This window comes from Lissotriton helveticus, chromosome 1_1 (assembly GCF_964261635.1).
Source record: "Lissotriton helveticus chromosome 1_1, aLisHel1.1, whole genome shotgun sequence".
NCBI classification, from domain to species: domain Eukaryota; kingdom Metazoa; phylum Chordata; class Amphibia; order Caudata; family Salamandridae; genus Lissotriton; species Lissotriton helveticus.
In genome coordinates, this window is record NC_136057.1 from 1,735,735,647 (window position 1) to 1,735,756,856 (window position 21,210).

At 45.1% G+C, this 21,210-nt stretch overlaps 2 protein-coding genes across 2 annotated transcripts in view; one reads left to right on the forward strand and one right to left on the reverse strand.

The window, feature by feature from the left end:
- The window catches only part of LOC144774269 (uncharacterized), a 592,191-nt gene that overhangs the window by 469,028 nt on the left and 101,953 nt on the right, over window positions 1-21,210 (forward strand). The gene's annotated exons all lie outside the window — the stretch shown is intronic.
- On the reverse strand, window positions 10,491-12,402 carry LOC144774227 (uncharacterized). The gene is made up of 2 exons (XM_078659175.1): window positions 11,829-12,402; window positions 10,491-11,557 (listed from the first exon to the last, which is right to left on the reverse strand). The coding sequence occupies exons 1-2, from the start codon at window positions 12,232-12,234 to the stop codon at window positions 10,551-10,553; spliced, it is 1,413 nt and encodes a 470-aa protein (XP_078515301.1). The 5' UTR covers window positions 12,235-12,402; the 3' UTR covers window positions 10,491-10,550.

The window sequence follows — 21,210 nt, forward strand, 5'->3', positions numbered from 1 at the left end:
CCTCTCGGAACCCCCCAGCTCGAGGATTGAGAGCTGTGCGTAGGGTATCCTTTCCTCCACCCAGAGTAAGACTGTCCCGCTACCTTACCCTCCTTGTCCGGGACTTTACGGATCCCTCGATCCAGCTGTATATACTGCCAAGAACCCTCAACCGTTATTACTTATAAAAGCTTGAGAACTTGACCTCCTGTGTGGTGTCCATTTGTAGTGTTGTGATTACTCTGCTGTACGATCCTAGGAGGGGCCCTCATTCAGGAGGCCTCTCGGCAACGCTCGGCTACTTCTCGACGGAGGGGTGGACCTAGGGGTGGTCAGTCAGACATCTTCTGCCTCCCCCGGGTCGCCTTTCTAACAATCCCCTTTCGGCGAAATGCTGGTCCTCCATAAATCACCTGCTAATCCCGGCCTGGTCCAAGATCATTAATGCCTCGTTGTCTCAAGGTCAAATACCGGCCTGCTTAAAAACAGGACAAGTCATCCCACTCCTAAAAAAACCGACTGAGAACCCCTTAGATGCGAACAACTTTAGACCGGTGACCAATATTCCCATGTTGGCCAAAATTCTGGAAAAATGTGTCCAACATCAATTGAGCCTACACATCTCTGAATTCAAGCTTCTAAACGACTGCCAATCCGGTTTCCGCCCAAATCACAGTACAGAAACTGCGATTCTGCACATAGTAGATGACGCTTTACTGGCTCTGGACCAGAATGAAACATGCCTCCTAATCTTTTTGGACCTGTCGTCAGCTTTTGACACAGTGAACCATGCCTATATCCTCGATCGACTGAAAAACAGGATGGGATTTGAAGGTACAGTGCTATCCTGGTTCAGCTCCTTTCTGGAGAATAGATCGCAAAAAGTAATGGTCAATCAAACCCTTTCAAGCACAACTGACAATACTATAGGAGTTCCTCAAGGCTCAACGCTATCTCCATCACTTTTCAATCTATACGTAGAACCTCTTACGGAAATACTTCAAAAAGCTAACATTGCTTACCATATGTATGCTGATGACACTCAGCTGTATATCAAGGTTGCGTCGACTGATGATATAAAGACAATGAACATTGCTCTAGCAAGAACACTTCTATGGCTATCCAAGAACCACCTAAAATTAAATACTCAAATAACTGAATTCCTCCTGATTACTCCTAAAAATAGCAAAACATTGATTGCTGAATGGTCCAACCTCATCACGGCTCTAAAGTGCACTCCGAAGATTGTGGAGTCAACTAAATCTCTGGGTATCACTCTGGACAAAAACCTTAATATGTCTGTACATATCAACACAATGGCAAAAAACGCCAGGTTCCACTTAAGCTACTTAAGAAAACTAAAGCCTTTCTTAAACAAAGCAGACCTCAAAACCGCAGTTCAGGCATTGGTCATTTCAAGGATTGAATACGGTTGCACAACCTTAGCCGGGCTCCCTAAGATCTCAACAGCCCCATTGAAAGAATGCCTTAATGCAGCCACAAGACTCATAGCGGAATCCACTTGTAAACTCTCAACTGGCTTCCTTTCGAAGCACGAATCCAGTTCAAACTGGCATGTGTCACACACAAAGCAATTCACAACAAATCTCCAGTCTACCTCGCCAAGAAACTCACGATGTCTGGAGGGTCCCGTTCCTCCAGGAGCAATGCTGATCTACTACTGAAACCGGCGCGCTTCCATAAGAAAAGAACTTATGACCGAGCATTCTCAGGGGCGGCACCGAGAATTTGGAACGCCCTCCCCCCGGAGTTGAGAAGAATTCCAACCATCGCAAAATTTAAAAAGGAAGCAAAATTGTTTTATATGAGGAACTTTCTCCCTTAAATCCTTAAAACTGTACTTCATTTATTTCATTCTGCCTGGCTGGTAGAATTTCCACACAAGCAACTCACTGTACTAGGTTGGAATGTTATACTAGTTTTTATCTCATTTAAGTTCCAAAGACTTTATGGAAATCTATCTGTGAACTTTTTGGTTATGTTAGCCCTTACGGATTTGCTAATACCGTAATCACCAATGGCTAGTAACATGTAAAGGTAAGAATGTTGTTTATATGCTATTGTAAAGCGCTCTGACACCCTGTGCAGGGTCATGTTCGCGCTATAGAAAACACTAAAAATAAATAAATACATTTAATTGCATAATGTCTAAACAAAAGGCCCCGAAAAATCCACCAGTATTATCCACTATGGATAACTATCTAGTGAAAGCGGTCAGTAAAATTAACAAGGAGCGAAGGATGTCACTAGGGAAGGAGAACTCCCCAACCAAATGCCTTACCCTTCCTGATCCTAACTCCGTTTTATACACTGATGACCGCCTAGACCTTGTTAACCTTGATATCTCGTTAGAAACCCAAGCTCAAGCTGTTGTAGTTCAAGATATCTCTGATGCACTTAGTGCATCTCCCAGTGTTTCTCCTTGTGTATCACCTGTCCAAAATACACCGGCCCCCAGAGCATTAAGAGCATGCAGAAAAGCACCTATCAATCGGGGGGGGGTCGTACCCGTAATAATAAAAGAAGAGGTGACCCATTAGCAAAAAATACAGCTGGGGAAGAAGAGTTGACAACTAAGAATGTCTCAACCCTTATGAATGCCGAATAGTTTGAACTTCTAATAAGCATTATTGATGCCAAGGTTGATAAGATCATTAAACCCTTGGTGGACAAGCTGGACCAGATCTCAACTGAAGTAAATAGATTAGGTGGGCTTCTTGAATCCCATATTGCTCTGGTTAGAAACCATAGGCCCGTTAACGATGGTCTAGTTCCTACAGAAGTAGCTTCAAAACAGTTAACCGGGGGAGGATTAGTAAAAGAGGTAGTTAAATCAGCCCCATTACCTCCTGACTTAGCGTCCACCTCTCGCCAGAATAAGCTAGCTGCTACTAAGGTGGGTTCATTGAAACTTACCAGATCTACCGAACCTAGAAGGAAACGCCCTATTGACCTGCCCCCAGATTGTGCACCCTATGTGGCCGTTTTTACTAATGTTCCATCTTATGAGACCGACCCTATTAGGCCTCAACCTGAATCTCATGATCCACTAAAAAACAAAACGGTCTCATGGTTGCACAATAACTCCCCAGTGGCTTCCCAACTACTTATTCCAATCACATTTTAACCACCAGAAGGGTTGATTGGATAGGTACTTCTAGTAAAACCTGCAGGGGTGATTGTGTCATCATCAACTTTAAACACCCCCAGCATGTGGCCACAGCTTTGTTAAGGGCTGCGTCTTTAATCCCCGATGAAGACAGAATAAGTGTACACCCTCTTGGCTTTTTTTATAGCCATTTAGCTAAAATCCCACCCCATAATCCTGGAAACAGAAATTTCGAGCCTATCCATTTCCCGCCGTTTGGGGTCCCTATTCAAAATAGATTCCAGGCTTTGAGCTCCCTGGACTCTCATGACTGACTTGCCAGGGTAGGGAATTGTTCTCCTGGCCAGCCTGTTGCTGTCCGGGTGCTCAATACTTGTGATTTGCCTTCTAACCCCGATCCGATTATGACGGAGGGCCAACCCCTACTAAAAAGTACTAGCCCGGATCACCTGAGAACATTATAAGTGAGGAAAAGGTAGTTGGCTCTATTCCCCTGAGTATATCCAGCGCGAATGTGTTTAATGGCATCTCCATTGTCAGATGGAATGTCGCTGGTTTAAAATCTAAACAGGACACCTTGGGTTGGAAGGATTTTATCAACACCTATGATATTCTCTGTTTCCAGGAAACATGGTGTCGGGAGGAGTTACATTTTGCAGGGTTTGTAACGTTTAAGCTGCAGGCAGTTAGTTCTGCCCCGGGGAGAGCTAAAGGAGGCCTTATAATCTTGGTGTCGATTACCAGACAGATTAAGATCATAAAATATTTAACTGTGGTGCCACATGTGCAGTTATTGTGGCTTTGTAATGACAATGGCCGAAATGTCCTCCTGATCAACTATTATAATAATATTTTTGACGATAGTAGGACATCGGTTGTAAAAAATCTAGCTAGTACTATTGATGACCTAACTGATCATTGTAATGTTTCTTTTGATTTTATATGGTTAGGCGATTTTAATATTTCCCTGTGTGAATTGTCATCCCAGAAAGTGTGTGGGGTTATTAATAACGCTGGATTTGAAGACCTCCATTTTAGGCACAATAGTTATGGAGAGATTCTGTACGAATTCATCAGCAAGTACGACTTGGAAATCCTGGACTTTGCTAAAGACGTAAACGGGCTTACCATCCCCACTTTTAAAAACTGGAGGACAAGCTCGGTGATTGATTATGTTATTGTGCCAACGAGTATTACTTCCTTTTGTGAAGCCCCCAGGATTGAAGTTACATCTCTGAGCGATCATAATTACATTATTTTAGATTGCTCGCTTTGGTAGATCTCAGCTGGGGAGGTGTCACTGGCCCAAAGAGAGTAGCAGTGTCAGCAAACTTGCCTGTAGATTGTCTACTGGGGAATGATTTGGAAATCGCAGCCTGGGCTGAGGTGGAACAAGAAACCCATTCTAAAATGGTAAATCTTCCTGGGCAGGTTAGGAGGGCTGTGCCAGTCTCAGCCCAATCTCAAATAGATTCCTTCCCTGAAAAGATTAGCAGGGCTGTGATGGTAACAGCCCATACCCAAACTGAGTCCCTTCCTGAAAAGGTTGGTGGGGCTGTGATGACCACAGCCCAAACTCAAACTGATTCCTGTGTTGTGAAGCCTGAAACTATGTATCACTCCACACAAACAGAGAGCATTGAGAGGAAGAGGGATCTCCCTCCCACCAGACAATAGGAAAGGATCAGCCTCCTCAGGGAACTGTTCTTACCCCTTGTGAAGAAACTGCCCCCAGAGGTAGTCAGGCCTAGCCTGGCAGAGCCCCTGATGTCAGTGGACCCTTCCAAGGTGGGACCCAGTCTGGAGCATGTAACCTGCCCCTCTCTACCCTGCCTCAGTCAGCCCCGGGCTACAGAGATCAAGTAGGCCAGTGAGCCCCAAAGGGCCCCCTGTCCAATACAACAACCCCTTCAGCAGATTAGGGACACCAAAGCTAGCAGCCCTAGCAAGGTGAAAAAGTTAGAAACTCCTGAGGGATCCCCCTTAAACTTAATTAGGGACCTCCCCCAGATGGACTCTGTTGGGCACAGCCAAACTTGGGATCTAAGGGCCCCAGACCTGACCTGTCCCTCCAGTAAGCCAAACAGAGGGACCCAGCCTCCAGCTTTAGGTAGCCAGAGGTTGACCCTGAGAGCTCAACACAACTCAGTGGAAAGAAAGGCCTATATGGTGGATGATGATTGGAGGAAGCTGAGCCCAACATTAGTGGAGCCTCACTTCAGTACTCCATCTCAGCACCAGCCTTTTACTTTGCCAAAAACACACCACAGGTAGAGATTCCCTATGGTGGAGACCCTCAGATACCCTTAGGGTGAGGGATTGCTTAGTGGACCATGAGATAGGGGGTAACCATGCCAGTGCATGCACCTCCTCAAATGTCCACTCAGGCAATATAGGCTTACCTGGTCAAGGATAGCCTTATCTCCTTTCGTTTGTGGGGGGGGGGGGTTATGTAGAAAGGTGGATATCTGACTATGGTTACCCCCAACTTTTTGCCTAGTGTTTTGCTAGTTTTTGACTTAGTTGGCCTGGGATCCTGCTATTCAGGACCCCAGGCTTCCTGCTCTTTCTGTTAAAATGGACTCCATGTACATTGGGTACATATCTAATTGGATACTGGGTCACCTTATCAGTCCCTGTACAGTGTACCTTAGGTATCCAGGGCATTAGGTGTACCCAGGGCCTACCAGGGGCTGCAGCATGTATTATGCCACCCCTGGCTGGCCATCCAAACTGACACAACTGGCTGCTAAGACAGCTGGGGCAAGGTGGTGTAATCACCCTTTGCTATAGATATTGTATACCTATATCTAACCCCAAAATGGGCACATATACTCCTATCAGTCACTCCTATGGCAGGCCTTATCAATCCTGAAGGCAGAGTGCTTGGAATGGTGTGAGGTGGTGCTCTAGCATGAGCTGAGCCTGTCTGCAGCTTGCAGAACCAAGTCCTTATAGCTGTTCCATGATAACGCTATACCATATACTCTTAAGTGCATTATAATCCTCGCGGTTATTGCTAACTTTGGTATAGCATTATCAAAACATGTCGTGTAAGGTTTCATACACTTTGGAATACTACCCCCTCGCCAGTTCTAGGGACGGGGGTAGCATTCCACCCTTCTAAAGGGATAAGACATGTATGTAACTGTAACCCCGGTTAAAGTTAAGCTCGAGCCTCAACATCACAAAATGGATGCTGCCACCACAGACACAAGTCTGACCTCCTGCTGCTGGGAGTCCTTCCAGCGAGGGAGGCTTGGACAAAGGGTTTCCTGCCTGGGGAGGTGCTAGCACCACCCCAGACAGGATTTTGTGTATTGGATAGGACAGGCCTGAAAGGAATGAGACATGCCTGGGGCACACCAGGTGTCCTGTGCATACACCGGTTCAAACCAGTTGCTGGGGCATCCCTGCCCCAGCTCTGGCGCGAATCCGGACAAAGGATAGGGGGTGTAACCACCCCCTTCCTGGTCCCACCTATAGGAGGGACCTAGTCGTAGTACAGCCCCCTTTAGCAGGATAAAGGTAGGAGCTGGTCCCATTCCAAATTAGATTATCCTGAACAATTTTTACAAGAAGAAACTCTGGACTTCGACGTTCTGCCCCACAGAAGACTGACAAATCTCCCTTGTGGGCAAGGAGTGTCCACCCTGCAACTGCAGGCACCATCAAGCATCCAGCGGCTTCACTTTGTCGTCTTCCCTCGAGGATCCAGACTTCAGAGCCCGACGAGACCCGGATTCTCAGACCTCTCCGACCTCAACTCACATCTGCAGCACAGCTGAGATCCGTGGGTGCGACGAGACACTTGGGACCGGCCATCTTGGAGAAACTGCACTTCGCTTCCAGCACGACTTCTGAGGTAAACTCGACCAAGTGCTTTGGGGATTGAGAAGCCCCAGCCCCGAGCAGCCCCTGCACCGAAGATCAGCCCTCCAGCATCCACGAGATATGCGTGGGGCCCTTCTGCCTGTTTGCTGCTTGACGCGTTGTGTGGTCACTTGCCGGCTGGCTAGTGGCCTTCTAGACGACGATCGTTGAAACCTATACTGCTGGCCTAGTTGCTCCAAACTGGCCCTTGCTCCCTTCCAAAAGAGGGGCACCCTGGACCCTCCTGGTCCACTCCAGATGCCGTTTCCACTCACCGCGTGGTTTGCCTTTGCCAAGGCCTGTTGACTCCAAATCCGGATCCGATACCGCCGACAGCGAGAGCATGCGTGGGACAGCTCGTGCCTCCATCCTGGTTGTCGAAGACACCTCCTGGTCCACGTGGCTGCAGAGACAAGCGTCCACTCTTCACCTGATCGCGACGACGACATCTGGTTCCTTCCTGGTTCCACTCCAGTCACTGGCTAGTGACTGTGAACATTGTCCCCTCTGCTTTCAGGTCTTCAGCACCGCTGATCCACCCTTGGATCACACCGGACATCTTCCTCCTGGCGGCCTGCAGCCTCTTTTCTTTCAGGCTCCATAGACTTCAACGCAGAAACCCGACACGACTTCGCATTTTGGTGCTCAAGGGTAGCTTGACTCTCCTAGTTTCCAGATTCACAGTCGTTTTAGTCCTAACTAGTCAGGATTGTCCGTACTAACCTTTGCCTTGAACTGTACTGTCCATAGACGTTTTTACGCATCTCGCGTGTGAGTTCACACTCTGCACACGGGTTCCGTGGGCCTCCTATTACTTACCTAAAGTTAGGGTAGCGTAATCCCAGCGATCCTACAGCCTCTGGACAGCTCCATTCCTTCTATAGATTTCCTTTTACCATTTACTTAGTATATGGTTTGCCATGCCCCTAGGGCACCATTGTAATTTTGTGCAACTTATCGTATTTTTCCTAAGAGATTGTCATGTGCTTAGCCCTCTGATCTCATAAAGAGTTCAGAGGTGTTTGTTATTAATAAATATATTGTTTATTTTCATAACAACCTGTGTGGTGTCTTTTCATCTGGTATTCAAGGGGGAATATTGTGGTAAAACAGCGGGCTTCACATGCCAAAAGAGTTTAGCCTAAGACTGCTTCGTTCATGCTACCATTAGGATAGCTGGTCTATAAGGTTGACTTACAACCAATCACCATAAGGGTTGTTTGGACTGATACAAGGTGATCACTAGAACTAGTGAGCATCATATATTAGGCCAACTTCTCACAGGTATCACCTCTAAAGCCTCTATTTGCAGTAATAATTCAGCAATAGGCATCTAAGAGTCTTGCCAGTGAGGCCGAAATAGAAATTCTTTAGGTAACTCTTATGTTTCTGCTATGATTGTATATACTGCCATAGTAAATGCATCCATATACGCAGGTCATGCTCTGATCTGACCTTCGGTAGAGGAATCTACTGTTAATGCCATGATCCTGGAAGGTACTATTACAAGATACTGGGCTAACCCATACAAAACTTATAGGACCTGGGTAACATGTGGTATGTAAAACAGTATGGTCCTACTAGTACATGAGCACTGACAAATACAACATTTAATTTGAGCTTTAGGTGAGCACAAAACAAATTCAAACACAAAAGGCAACAACAAAAATGAAATGCACTTAATGAAGAGTCAAACAATGGGATTCAGTTTTTGTGTCAAGATTCATTAGTTATAATTCAGCAAAGGAATACATGAAGGGCCAGATGTAGGTAGGCTATTACCGATCGGAATCGGCCGAAAATACCGATTTTCGGCCGTTTCCGATCGGTAGTGAGCGTTCGATATGTAGGTGACCAAAAATAGGCTGAATCGGTAATTATACCGATCGTTATGATTACCGAGCAGTAAAATACCGAAAATTGAATGTTACCTATCGGTAATGTTACCTATCGGTAATGTTACCTATCGGTAATGTTACCTATCGGTAATGTTACCTATCGGTAATGTCACCGATCGGTAATGTTACCTATCGGTAATTTTACCTATCGGTAATGTCACCGATCGGTATTGTTACCGATCGGAAATGTTACAGATCGGTAAATAAAAGTAGGTAAAATTGAAAATCGAGATGTAGGGAGGCCCAGAAATACCGATTTTGCCTCAAAATCGGTATTTGAGAGTCGGAATTTACCATGGATTCAAATCAGGTGGTAACCAGGTGCAGCCTATAAAAAAGGACCCAAAATGCAATTCAGTTTGCACAATGGCGGCATTCTATGTAATAGCAAGACGTCTACGGCTACGGGAGGAAGGAGAGAGGGAATGGCTGAGACAGGAGCAGGTCTACAGGCAGAGGGTCACCCTGTTGATGCTGACAGAGGAGGAGATAGTACAAAGGTACAGGTTGGCTCCAGAAACCATCATGGAGCTCATCAGGGACCTTAAACCACTGTTGGAGCACCCCACCCCAAGGGCACATGCAATACCAGCACATGTGCAGGTGCTGTGCAGCCTCCACCTGCTGGCGTCAGGGAGCTACCAGAGCGTGGTTGCTGTGGCGGGAGGGGTGACCCAGAGCAGCCTCTCAAGGTTCTTCCACAGATTCCTTGACGCCATGTTGCACAGGATGGAGCATTATATTTCATTTCCATCCACCCATGCTGAACTGGTACAAACAAAATCAGACTTTTACCAGATGGCAAGATTTCCCCATATCATCGGATGCATTGATGGGACACACATCCCCATTTGTCCCCCTGCTGCCACCGAATACATTTACCGCAATAGGAAGTCAAGCCACACCATCAACGTCCAGGTGATTTGCAATGCAAAGTACGTTATCACAGACCTTGTAGCTAAATTCCCTGGAAGTACACATGACTCCTATATATTTCAGAACAGCGGCATCTATGAACGGCTGTCAGCAGGGGAATTTGGCGAAGGATACCTCCTAGGTAAGACAGAGTCTGCGACAGCATTCACACATATTGCAGTGAGACTTACAAGTATACATGTGACTAATGTACTCCCATTTCCCTTTTAGGAGACAGTGCATATGCCCTACGTTCTTTTATTCTCACTCCCTACCTCAACCCCTCCACACCCAGCCAAAGGAGGTATAACCGGGCACATAAAAGTACAAGGAATGTGGTTGAACGGACATTTGGCATCTGGAAGAGCCGATTTAGATGCCTTCACAAGAGTGGAGGCGCAAGGCAGTATACCCCCATAACATGCTGCAAAATCATAGCTGCCTGTGCCATGTTGCACAACTTGGCTGTCAAAAAGGGTACAGAGGTGGAGTTGGAGGAGTACGAGGACTATGATGACGACAATGCCGTGCCTGACATACAACCTGCTGGAGTCACAACACCAAGTGATGGGAGATACAGGCGTGACGAAATAACAGCCAACTATTTCTGAGTAAGTAATGACACACAGACAGGTTGTGAATGGAAGTAAAGTATTTATCTGTTGGCACGAACTTACAGCACTTAGGTGCAACAAATTAACATGTACAAAGGTGGGGACAACATGTCCAGGGTTACTTCACCCAAACTTTTAAAGTCACTTTCTCTGCCGCTTCCCAGACACACTGGGAGTATCCCCACTGCCTTCCTCCAGGCTTGAAGGCTCAGCTGTGCGCCTCCGGCCCCTACGAGCAGGCACCACAGCACTACCCAAGCTGCTGCGGCTACTACTGTCCTCCCCTTCAGCCACATCCAGGGCAGGATTGTGAGCAGCATTACTGATCATCATTGCCTCTAGGGCACTGGTTATTTTGGCTATGCCCCTTGTGACCTCTGCTGTATTTTGTGTTAGGCTTTCCTGCATATTGTTTCCTCTCCTGCATAGCTGTGCAGTGGCAGTGGCAAGGCGATTCAGCGCCCTGTTGGTAGCGCGGGTGTCCCTGCGCCTTGTATTCTCTATGTGGTCCATCTTGTCGCACAGCTGCGTGATAGCAGACGTAATACCAGCAACTAGGTTGTCATTTGATTTTACCATGTCCCTGCTGCAATTGGCTATATCAGTAATGCCCTTCCCCATCTCTCCTACAGTTTGATTGAGAGCACGGAATTGCCGGTGGCAGGCCTGGATGGATCTGCCCTGCATGCGCTGGATGCGCACCATGCTTCCCTCCAGCCCCCGGAAGACAGTGCCTTCTCCAGTGCCTCCTGCAGTGCTGTGCATGCGGCGACGTCTTGGCATGGTGTCTTCATCAGTGTTTGCCTGCGGTGCAGCATGAGGCATAGGTGGAGTTTGCTCAGCCTGATCTAATGCTGCCTCCATCAAGGGCAGTGTGGCCACGAGTCGCCTCCTGGCTGGTGGTGTTGCAGGTGCAGCCTGTTGCATTACTGGGGAAGTCTCCGGTGAGAATACCAATGCAGGTGATTGTGACAGGTGTGGGGAGTGTGGAAGGTCGGGGGTGAGGCCTGTCTCCTCCTCCTGTGCAATGCCACTTGTGTCCTCCTCATCTTGCGATGGTTGCTCATGGCTTGGCCCTGCCTCCTCACTCTCCTCCCTCGCTGCTGCAGTCCCTGGTGTCGATGTGCCTTGCTTGGCTGATGGTGCCCCTAGGTGTAAATAAGCGTATGTACATTGATTGTTACTGTGTCACAGTGACTATAAATAAATCTTTACACATTTAACTTTCATGATTCTGCAATACTTTCACTGCCTTGCTGATGTCTGTTCAGTTATACATGGTCTAATATTGGCAGACTACATTTCCCATTATGCATTGCTCCTGTATAGTGCTAGCAGTACTGGACTGGGCTTGGCCTGTGCTCAGAGGTTTAAGGGATGCTGCTTGGTATGGGGTGTTGTGCTGCGCATGCATCTTACCTTTTGATTTGGCTCGGGCTGAGCTGTCCACTGCTCCCAGTCCCACCACACTGTCTGGCTCGATGGTAGACGCCACCAACTCCTCCAGCTCAGTCAGGGGGGGTGCTGGATTCCTGCCTCCTCCAGTGACACCAGCCTGTTTATGCAGCTCTGCAAGCTTCCTCTTGGTTTGGCTCCTGAGGTCATAGAATCTTTTCTTTAAATCCTCCATGCTCCTGCTGGTGACTCCCACTGCATTTACCCTTTCCACTATGTGCAGCCACAGCTTTCGCTTAGCTGACTCAGCCATGGTGAGGGAGAGCTTCCCAAATAGTTGGGTGTGCACCTTGACCACCTCCTCGACTAGGAGTTCAAGCTCAGTGTTGCTGAACTTAATTTTTCTCTTTCTCTCACTGCTGCTTGACATTATTCCTGGGTTTTCAACACAAACAACTCTCTCCCTGCTCCTCTCTCTGTGTGCTCTGCTCTGCCTGTCTCCAGAACTTTCTAATGAGTTGCACCTGGCTGGGCAGGCACTTCCTGGGAGGAAGGGGGAGGGTGGTTGCACCTGATTGGCTGTTGTGTTCAGTTTCACTTTTGTTTGCTGCACGTTTGTTTGTAATACCGATCGGTATTTACCGATCGGTATTACCGATCGGTATTACAGATCGGTATTACAGATCGGTATTTCCAATGCATTCCTATGGGACTTTTGGCCCATAGGAATGCATTGGAAATACCGATCTGTAATACCGATCGGTATTTACCGATCGGTAATACCGATCGGTAAATACAGATCACCCGTTACCGATTTTTACCGATTCGGTATATTTTTCCGATTTTTTACCTACATATCATTTTCCGATTTTTAAATACCGAATCTGTAAAAATCGGTAAAATTCGGTATTTAAAAATCGGTAAAATGGATTTACCTACATCGGGCCCCTAATGTATTGTATAACGGTTGCTCCAAAAAGAAAAGATGTGTTTCAGTTGGTGCTCAAGTGCGCAGTGATATGGAGAAGGTGAAGAAAGGATTAATGCAAAGGTAGCCTGTCAACAGGATTTAGTACGGTCTCTTATTTATCCTTGTTCAATAATCAGTCCCGGCTTGTTAGTCTAAAAAAGTCAACGGTTAGACTGTTGCCTAAGGTGACTTAGAGCCTAGCATATCGGTCTTCATCAGGACAGAGAGAAGTGCGATGAAATGTAGGGCAACCTCACAATGGTGCCAGCGCTCCATGTGATGCGGGAGGTGTAGAATCAATGTACATTCTCCCCTAGCAATTTTCAAGAGTGGTTGGTGTTCCCCTTAAGTTCTAATTAAATGTTGCATTTGTCATTGCTCACGTACCAGTAGGACCCTACTGTTTTATGATCCTGGAAGGTAGCACTCCAGGGGTAGAACAATTCATGGTACCATCAGATTCAAAATAAATAGTCATATTTAACTTGGCCTTAAGATTTCTCCCTAACAAATTGGCTAGGGCAGCTGGCGATAACAGTAAACAGCCATTGACGTACCTCCCTCCTACTTCCACCTCAACTGGTTTAGTAAAGGAACCCTCAATACTTCCCCAGAGAATTCTTGAGTGTCCAATGAGCTGTTGGAAATCAGAGGGTCTCCCTCCCTAATACAGGATCTTGTTGCTCCTGTATCTATGAGTAATACATACCTTTTGTCATTGAGAGCTACTGTCACAGTGGGTTCCCCACCTGGCCCTTATGTCACTGACAATAATGGACACATATAAATACTCTGTGGTTTCCTTCCTTGTGTATTTCCTCACACAGAATTAATCTGGAAAGGATTCCCTCCTCTCATAATGACACCCCCTTGTTCACGTTGAGGTGGAGTCACCATTGGGAGTGTTTGGTAGTTTTGCTAAGGCGGCACCTGTTGTGCTTGAGGCATTACTGGTGGCTGCATATTTTGTGATGGCGTCTGAGGCACATATATGATTTGCAGATTTGGCTGTGGCTGTACTATTGTGCTTCCTGGCTGATTGTAAAATCTATCTCTTCCATTTTGCTCCTCCCATCTCTTAGTTCTGAAGTCTCTAATGAAATGTCCATACCTCTGACAATAATGACCTACTTGATCCATCTTTTGATGCGTACCCTACCTCTTCCTATTCCTCCTTGTCCTCCTCTAATACTTCCCTTTATCCTTACATTATCCTGTTGTTGAGGGTACTGTTGTCGAGTAGTCACTGGGACCAATCCCACAGATATTGCAGTCATCCGAGTCGTGGCTGCCACTTAAGCTCCTTCTATTGCTCCTTTCTTTGCCAACTTTTGCTTCACTAATTTAGCTGCTGATTTTTATGTCACCTCTTGTTTGTCCATTTTTCTTTCATCCTATCAAGGAACTGCGCGGGATCCTCATTTTGCTACATTGATTGAGCCATGAGAGATCTAATGTCTGGCCTATCAGGATACACTTTCCTCAGCTGATCCCAAACCACTGTTCTAACCAAATCAAATGGAGACCAATCATAGCTGGTGTCAGTGAGGGCAACATTTCTCACTCCAGCTTTTCGAAAATCAATGTCTGGTTCATCTTCTATAAGCGATCTAAGAAGACACTTTATGCGCCCTACTGCCAAGGTGATACCTCCAGTTTGCTGTTCGAAAGCTCAAATCCATTTCCCTGCCCCCTCTGTAAGCAGCGGTAGTCATTTCTTGGGTCCAAGGAACAGAACGAGGTGCCCCAGGTCCCCTGCTTATCAGGGCGCATCTGTAAGGGAGTGGTAGAACGCTGGGGATAGTGCTGTCTAGCATATTTCTGACATACAAAGGAACATTTCAGCATGTAGGGATAATCCCATTCTAGATCTCCCTCACTAAAAAGAATGCAATCCTCAGCATTCGCCATATCATATGGATCAAACAAGCCTTCCCTTCTGTGGTCATGGATTCATCTGTGAGGCTAACCTTTCAGTCCCATCTACTAAATTATCCCCATATGGCACACCACTGTGCCAGCTATTTTCTTCTCCTTCAGCGACTATCTCACTAGGGGTGAGATCTGTGCTGTGCAAAACTGATTGAAAATTAATTTGCTGTACTGGTCTATCATGTAGTGTCAATCCTGCAATGGCCTCACAAGATCCCATCCTGAGGTCTGGGTGGCCATGTGTTCCCTGAAACTGCAATCGCTCGAGCTCTGTTGCTCAAGTTTTCCTAACTCTAGAAAGCATTTTCTGCTCTCCATCTTTAATATCAAGATGATTAAGCAATGGCCTTGCACTCTTTGTGTACTCCAAAGCGATAAGGGTTTTTTCTTGAATATTAACATCATAGGTAAGGTGCCTAGCCTTTGGTGGTTGAAGCATTTCACCCATACTATCCACACACTTATGTATATACTCTTCCATTTGTTATACGCTCAAATCTTCCCTGAATCTGTCCTGAAAAATTATTGTGATATCCCTCTCTCCTCACTTCCCTTGCCTCTCTTCTACTCTCACTGTGTGATATCCATTCTTAAACACTTTATGGTGAAACTATTACGTTCCCCTTCTACCAAGTTAGTAGACTACCTTCAGTCCTATTCCTTTCTTGGGATACTGGCCATTGCATCATACCTACAGCCCTATACACTAGTCACTATATCGAACATCATCTCCATCTCTTTGCTGTGGGTGGACATCTGCTTCCTAACTACCCTTCCTTTTGTGTCTCTTCTGTGCAACAAAAGCAATGTTGCTGATGAAACATGTAATTGGTCATCACTATCTCATGGTCTTTGCTGTTCGCTTCTATCTTCCTGGTGAGAAGCTGGATCTAAATGTAGTGTTAACTGTGTTTCTAGATGTCCTGGAAACTGGTAGTCACCTACCCTTACTTGCTGCCTAGATATACTTGCATGTTTTTGCTTTGGCATTTGTAGAGTAACATTAGAGGTAACTTTTAGAGATTGTAAAGGGGTCTCAATGTTGGGGTTCTCAAATACCACTGAGGTTTCCTGGAGCTGCACCAGTGAATAAATAGCAGGTACCTTGGGAGAGGTGTTCATAGGATCATATTGGGGTGGGGGAATAGACGGGGTACTATGGATATCAACTTTCGAGGGGTTCTTAGGCTTCTCACAAAAATCTTGCCATGAAGCTAAAGTGGCTTCTCGCTTCTGTAATTTGGCTCCTGCATATTTACATCTGAGATGTGTACCAATATGCTCTAGTATTTTGTTGTCAAGTCTCCCTTCTTTTGGCCTGGGATTTGTATGTTTCTTTGAGGCTTTAAACCGTTCTAAATAATATTTTTGCAATTTTCTCTGATCATTTGGAAATATCTTTTCTATATGCACTAAGGGAGTCTCCATGATTATTCGTATTTCAAATTCTTCTACAATGTAATTTTTTTTATCTATCTGGTCAAATATTACTCTTACTTTAAAACGTACACAAGTTTTTTAAAAACAAGAACATTCATCAACTTTGCCTTTATCAATTGTGCAATACACATGAAAATAACATTATGCAACATTACACATCATCATACTGAGCCCACATTTTATTTATATACACACACACGCACTCACCATCAGCATAAGAAATATGAACACTTCAACTACTTCTAAATGTTAATCAGCATTATTGTACTCTAAACGATAAATACACCTGGCAACCACCGGTCATTTGCCTCTGCGCTGAGAGAGGATAATCTTTTCAAACCATGTATCTCTTAGTCTATAGAATTACTTCTGGACATAAGGTCCAGGGCAGTAATTTGCGTGTTCAGATCATACCTGGAGGTAAAGTATGGCTACATCAGCTTTGCATCTGTCCCTGTATGTCAAACATTGGAACACACATTGGCACCTTCCAATTTCAAATTTCCCATATTGACCAATTCCAACTTTATATTGGGACTAACAAGGTAACCAGTTATGTAGCGCCTTTCCTGACATTGTGCAACACATGTACACAATCTTGCATGCAATACCCTTATGTCTCTTATAACCTTATATCTCGTATATCTACATCTGTGTTTACTATTGCCAAGGGGAACTACTGATACAATATATACAAAAACAAGGACCATTGTCTGCATTATCCTCACCTTAAAAAGATGGCAATCTCTGGATCCTACCAGTCCCCCATGTACAGCCAGAAATTCAGAGAACACAGTGGCTGCTTTCCTTATGAAAAGGTGTGCAATAATCTATGCAGCAGGGGTAGGTGGTCTTACGGCTTTAGCAGTCAGGTGAGGGCAAGAGGGACTTCCAGGCTGGCTTGCTAACTGTTACAGGGTGACTTTAAAACTTAACAAAATTAAAAAAGACAGACTCCTCTTTTGCAATGTAAAGACAGCTTTTTACTGTTGTGACCAGGAAATCGACCCTCCTCACACAGGCAGGCAGTCGGTCTCAATTTGCTGTTTCAGAGTCAGCTTCTTATATACAAAATAAGAAAGTACTTTATTACAGACCAGCAAACAATAATTGACTTAGTAGTTACAGATTGAAAGTAGAAAGCATTGAAATGCACGTGGCCCCGTAACCTCAAACTCAAAACTAATCCTCTAGTCTACCCAGTCTTTATTGCAGTTTCCAACAATGATTAACAAACTAACCAGTCTTCATTCTTGAATGCATGTATATTTGTGGTAAATACAATTATAATGGTATGTGTGCTTTATCATCGTGCCCCTAAGACCTTAGTATATTTTTTTTAAGTAATTTTATCTCCTGCTCTTACTGTCTAGTCAAGCTTCAATCTATTTGGAAACACAAAATAAGTGCAAATAAACCAATGTGCTAAACCCATACAGTTCTTTAAGATTGTTAAACATGAGTTGCCTTTTAACTGCATCGCTTTCAAGTTATTTATTATATTATGTCCTCAAGTGAACTCTTCCAATATATTCTTTTACTTTGCATGCGTTACATCGCATGCCTTTACAATGCGGTCGTTACAACAACCGCGTTGTTACAACACCAACTAATACATCACTAGTCATTTCAACGACTTGCTGTGGGGGTGGGCTGGACTTAGGAATAGTATAATTTACTATTCCTACTTCAGTTTGTGCAACAGCAGGGAAGGTGTTGGATTCTAAATCTAACACCAGTGAGCCCCCTACAGCAAGTCGTTGAAACAACTTGCGATGTAATGGTTCACGTTGTAACATCACGGTTGTTGTAACAACCGCATTGTAAAGGAATGCAATGTAAGGCATGCGTTGTTATGGCTGTTTCCCAAACTCTTCGCCTCTCTCTTGTCTATACGACATTTTGGCCCACACTGTTCTCTCACTATGTATGACTGTGCAATGCTTTCTGCTGGTGTTTGTTGTTTCGCTATGTTTTCATATTTCACATTTTCCACAACAGTTGTCTCAAAGTGGTTGTAGCGGTGAACCCCGATCGGGAACATCATGACCCATTCCCACACATAGCATTTGACAAATTGCCTCTTAACTCACTATGAGAGAATCATTTTGGCAGCAGAAAATGTTTCCATCAAGAGATGTAACACACTAAACCCATCTTATCTTTTGCAGAATCCAGAGGGAGATGATGAGGGCAAATTTTACCACAACTGTGCTAGCATTACCAAGTTTTTGCACAAAACCGAGACCTGACAAACTAGATGTACTGCTTCCCGAATCTGACCACACTCTTTTTGTTGATGGGTCCTGCCTAAGAGACCGACATGGTATCTTAAGAGCCGCTTATGGTGTATGTACTCTGAGTGGAGTCTTGGAAGCGTCCTACCTGTGCCATGTAACTTCTCCACAAGTAGCCAAACTGATTGCCCTGACAAGAGCTTGCTGTAATTCAGAAGGTTCACGAATCACCATTTACTCTGACAGTTACTATGGGTTCAGAGTGTGTATGACTTAGGATGTCTGGGGTCACAGCGAGGTTTCATGACCTCTTCTGGTTCTCCTGTTTTGGCACTGCATCAGTACTTTACACATTACCCTAAGGTATGCCTGCCTGCTCTGTGCCACAACTACCAGGGGGTTGAGTTCAGGTTTATTTAGGGACTTTATGGTTTACCCTAGCCAGTTACTGTCATTATTCCTTGAAATGGGCAGCTGCAATCCTCAAATAATAATCCACTTCTTATACTAGTCTCCTGAGGTGATGGAGCATCAGAACCGTCTCTTTTAAGGTTGTGCAAGTGTACATACATAGTATGGTAAGAGCTTGTCAGTGGCGGTTAACAGTAATAATGCATTCTTACAAGGGAAGGAAGAGGATCAGCTCATCTGACCACTTTCAGTTCCAATTTAATAAACAAAATGTGGGGTCCATCAGATTTATTAAACCACTACCTGACATCTTGTCTGCCTTCTCAACTTCCCTCTGGGCATCCCTCTGCATACCTCCCAAAGAAAAGAGAGATCGTACCACCTTCTTCTGTTTGTCGCAGGTCTGTAGAGGTCTGCCCATTGTTGGACAACTATTATGTACATAGGTCTACAGTTGAGAGGGGTCTTACTTACAAGGATACTGGCACATTAAGAGCCCACTCAAAATGGTCTCTGTGCAACAACATATGTTTAAAACAAATTTATGGGCATGTGTGGAATTCTGCATGTGCAAGCTGAGACTAAGAACCTGTGTGATCTTGTGCTGTGATATGCTGTCAACCTATGAAACCCATGACCATGGTAAAGTATTAGAACCCAAAGCTGTTGACAAGGATACCAAATTGACCTTGTGGGTGCTCGCTCATTCTAGGCGCAGAACACCACCATTTGCTAATTTTTTGTACTTGGATTGGGAGTCCCACGCAGATTACATGGTTGGACCGGGCTTTCCTGTTATGATGGAAAATGCCATTGGTGAATGATAACAGCAGCAATCAAAGCAAAGGGGATGCGACTAACACATCAGAAGTGCCAAGGCACAACCTGCAATCATGTCTGATTTTCCCTATAAGGGGAGAGGAGGTACTGGATGCCACGGTGATTCTCAGCTACACTTGGCTTTCCTCCTCTATTCATCTCACTATCTGATATGTGATGAACATCTGTTTTCCCTAGGTGAGACTGCAGCAGGGCCAATTGTCCTCCGATCATAAGACCTGAAGTAACACTGGGAACAGGTGCAAACATGGAGAATCCAATACTTGTTTTTGGCTGTGTTTCTTGCTACTGTTTGAGTTTTTGCTTCTTTTATGACTGACGTGACTTGCTCAAAGCTAGTAAAACAATCACTGAGAGACATTCTCGAGGGACGAGTCTCAGTCATGACACCCAAGACCAAAGAGGGAGCATTTCTATTGTCTTCTCACGTACTTCAGCCAAGAATTGGCACTCCAGAATTGAAATCATGTTGAACAGTGCAGATATGATGATCCAGCCTTTTGACATACTCTCTTGCTGGAACATCTCGATAGCTCATTTTAAAAATTACCTGTCGGCTAATAAAGAGAAAGATCTATCCAATAGGTCTATTCTACCACCAAAAGCCCTATTCCACTTCACCTGGTGGGGGAGAAATGCACAAATGTTCTTCACTCTTCCAAACAAACGCTGGGGTAATAATTATAATGCCACAATAGCAGCCATAAATGGGCAGCACAGCACACAGTCAAAATCTGACTGCGAGAGGTTCATTGTCAAACCAAGCAAGGTCTGGACTAAACTATAATCTCATTTTATGCTCGCCTGTGCAATCCTGCCAGCACACCTGAGCTAGACCACACAGATGAAGAAATTCGAGCTGAAATAATCCAGGTCTGCTAATCGCAAAAACTAAGGAGAGAATTCTACACCAAGTGAAAATGACACTACTGGCTATGCTCACTCTAGAGCATTCTCTTGAATTATCAGAGGTGGGTGCTGCTTACATGGTAGCCTCTCTAGCCACTGCCTCATCAAAATAGAACTGGTTAATCAGTGAGCAAAGAAAGTGATGTGTTACTCAAGATGCCTATCAAGTAACCTAATATATTCTGCAGTAAATATAGCAACCCTGAATATAGGATGTGACCTGCCAGCACGGAAAAACTGTTTGCCAAAGCCTGCCGATCATCAAGTGGCAGCAAAGTTAAGATGGACTTTGTGTGTTTGCCTTTGCTGGTGGTTTATTGTTTTCTGGTTTGTTTATATTTTTATTGCATGGGGGGTCCTCTCTTCGGTGAGCTTTTTACTTGTGGCCCTTTTGGGAGGGTCCATCCAGTCACATCTGTCTGTGTGGTCCCTTTCATGGTCTGTCCCCCTTTCTCGGCTCCATAGCATAAGACATATATCCCCATGGTTCTTTACAACCTGATGGAAGTTAAGGTGGTCAGCTATAATGTCGGAGGCCTTATCAATCCTACCAAGCGGAGGGCAGTGCTCTCCTTACTCGAGCATTCGGAGGAGGATATATTTTTACTTCAAGAAACCCACCTGCTTCACAAAGATAGACACCGTATGCAATCCAGGGGGTTACCCT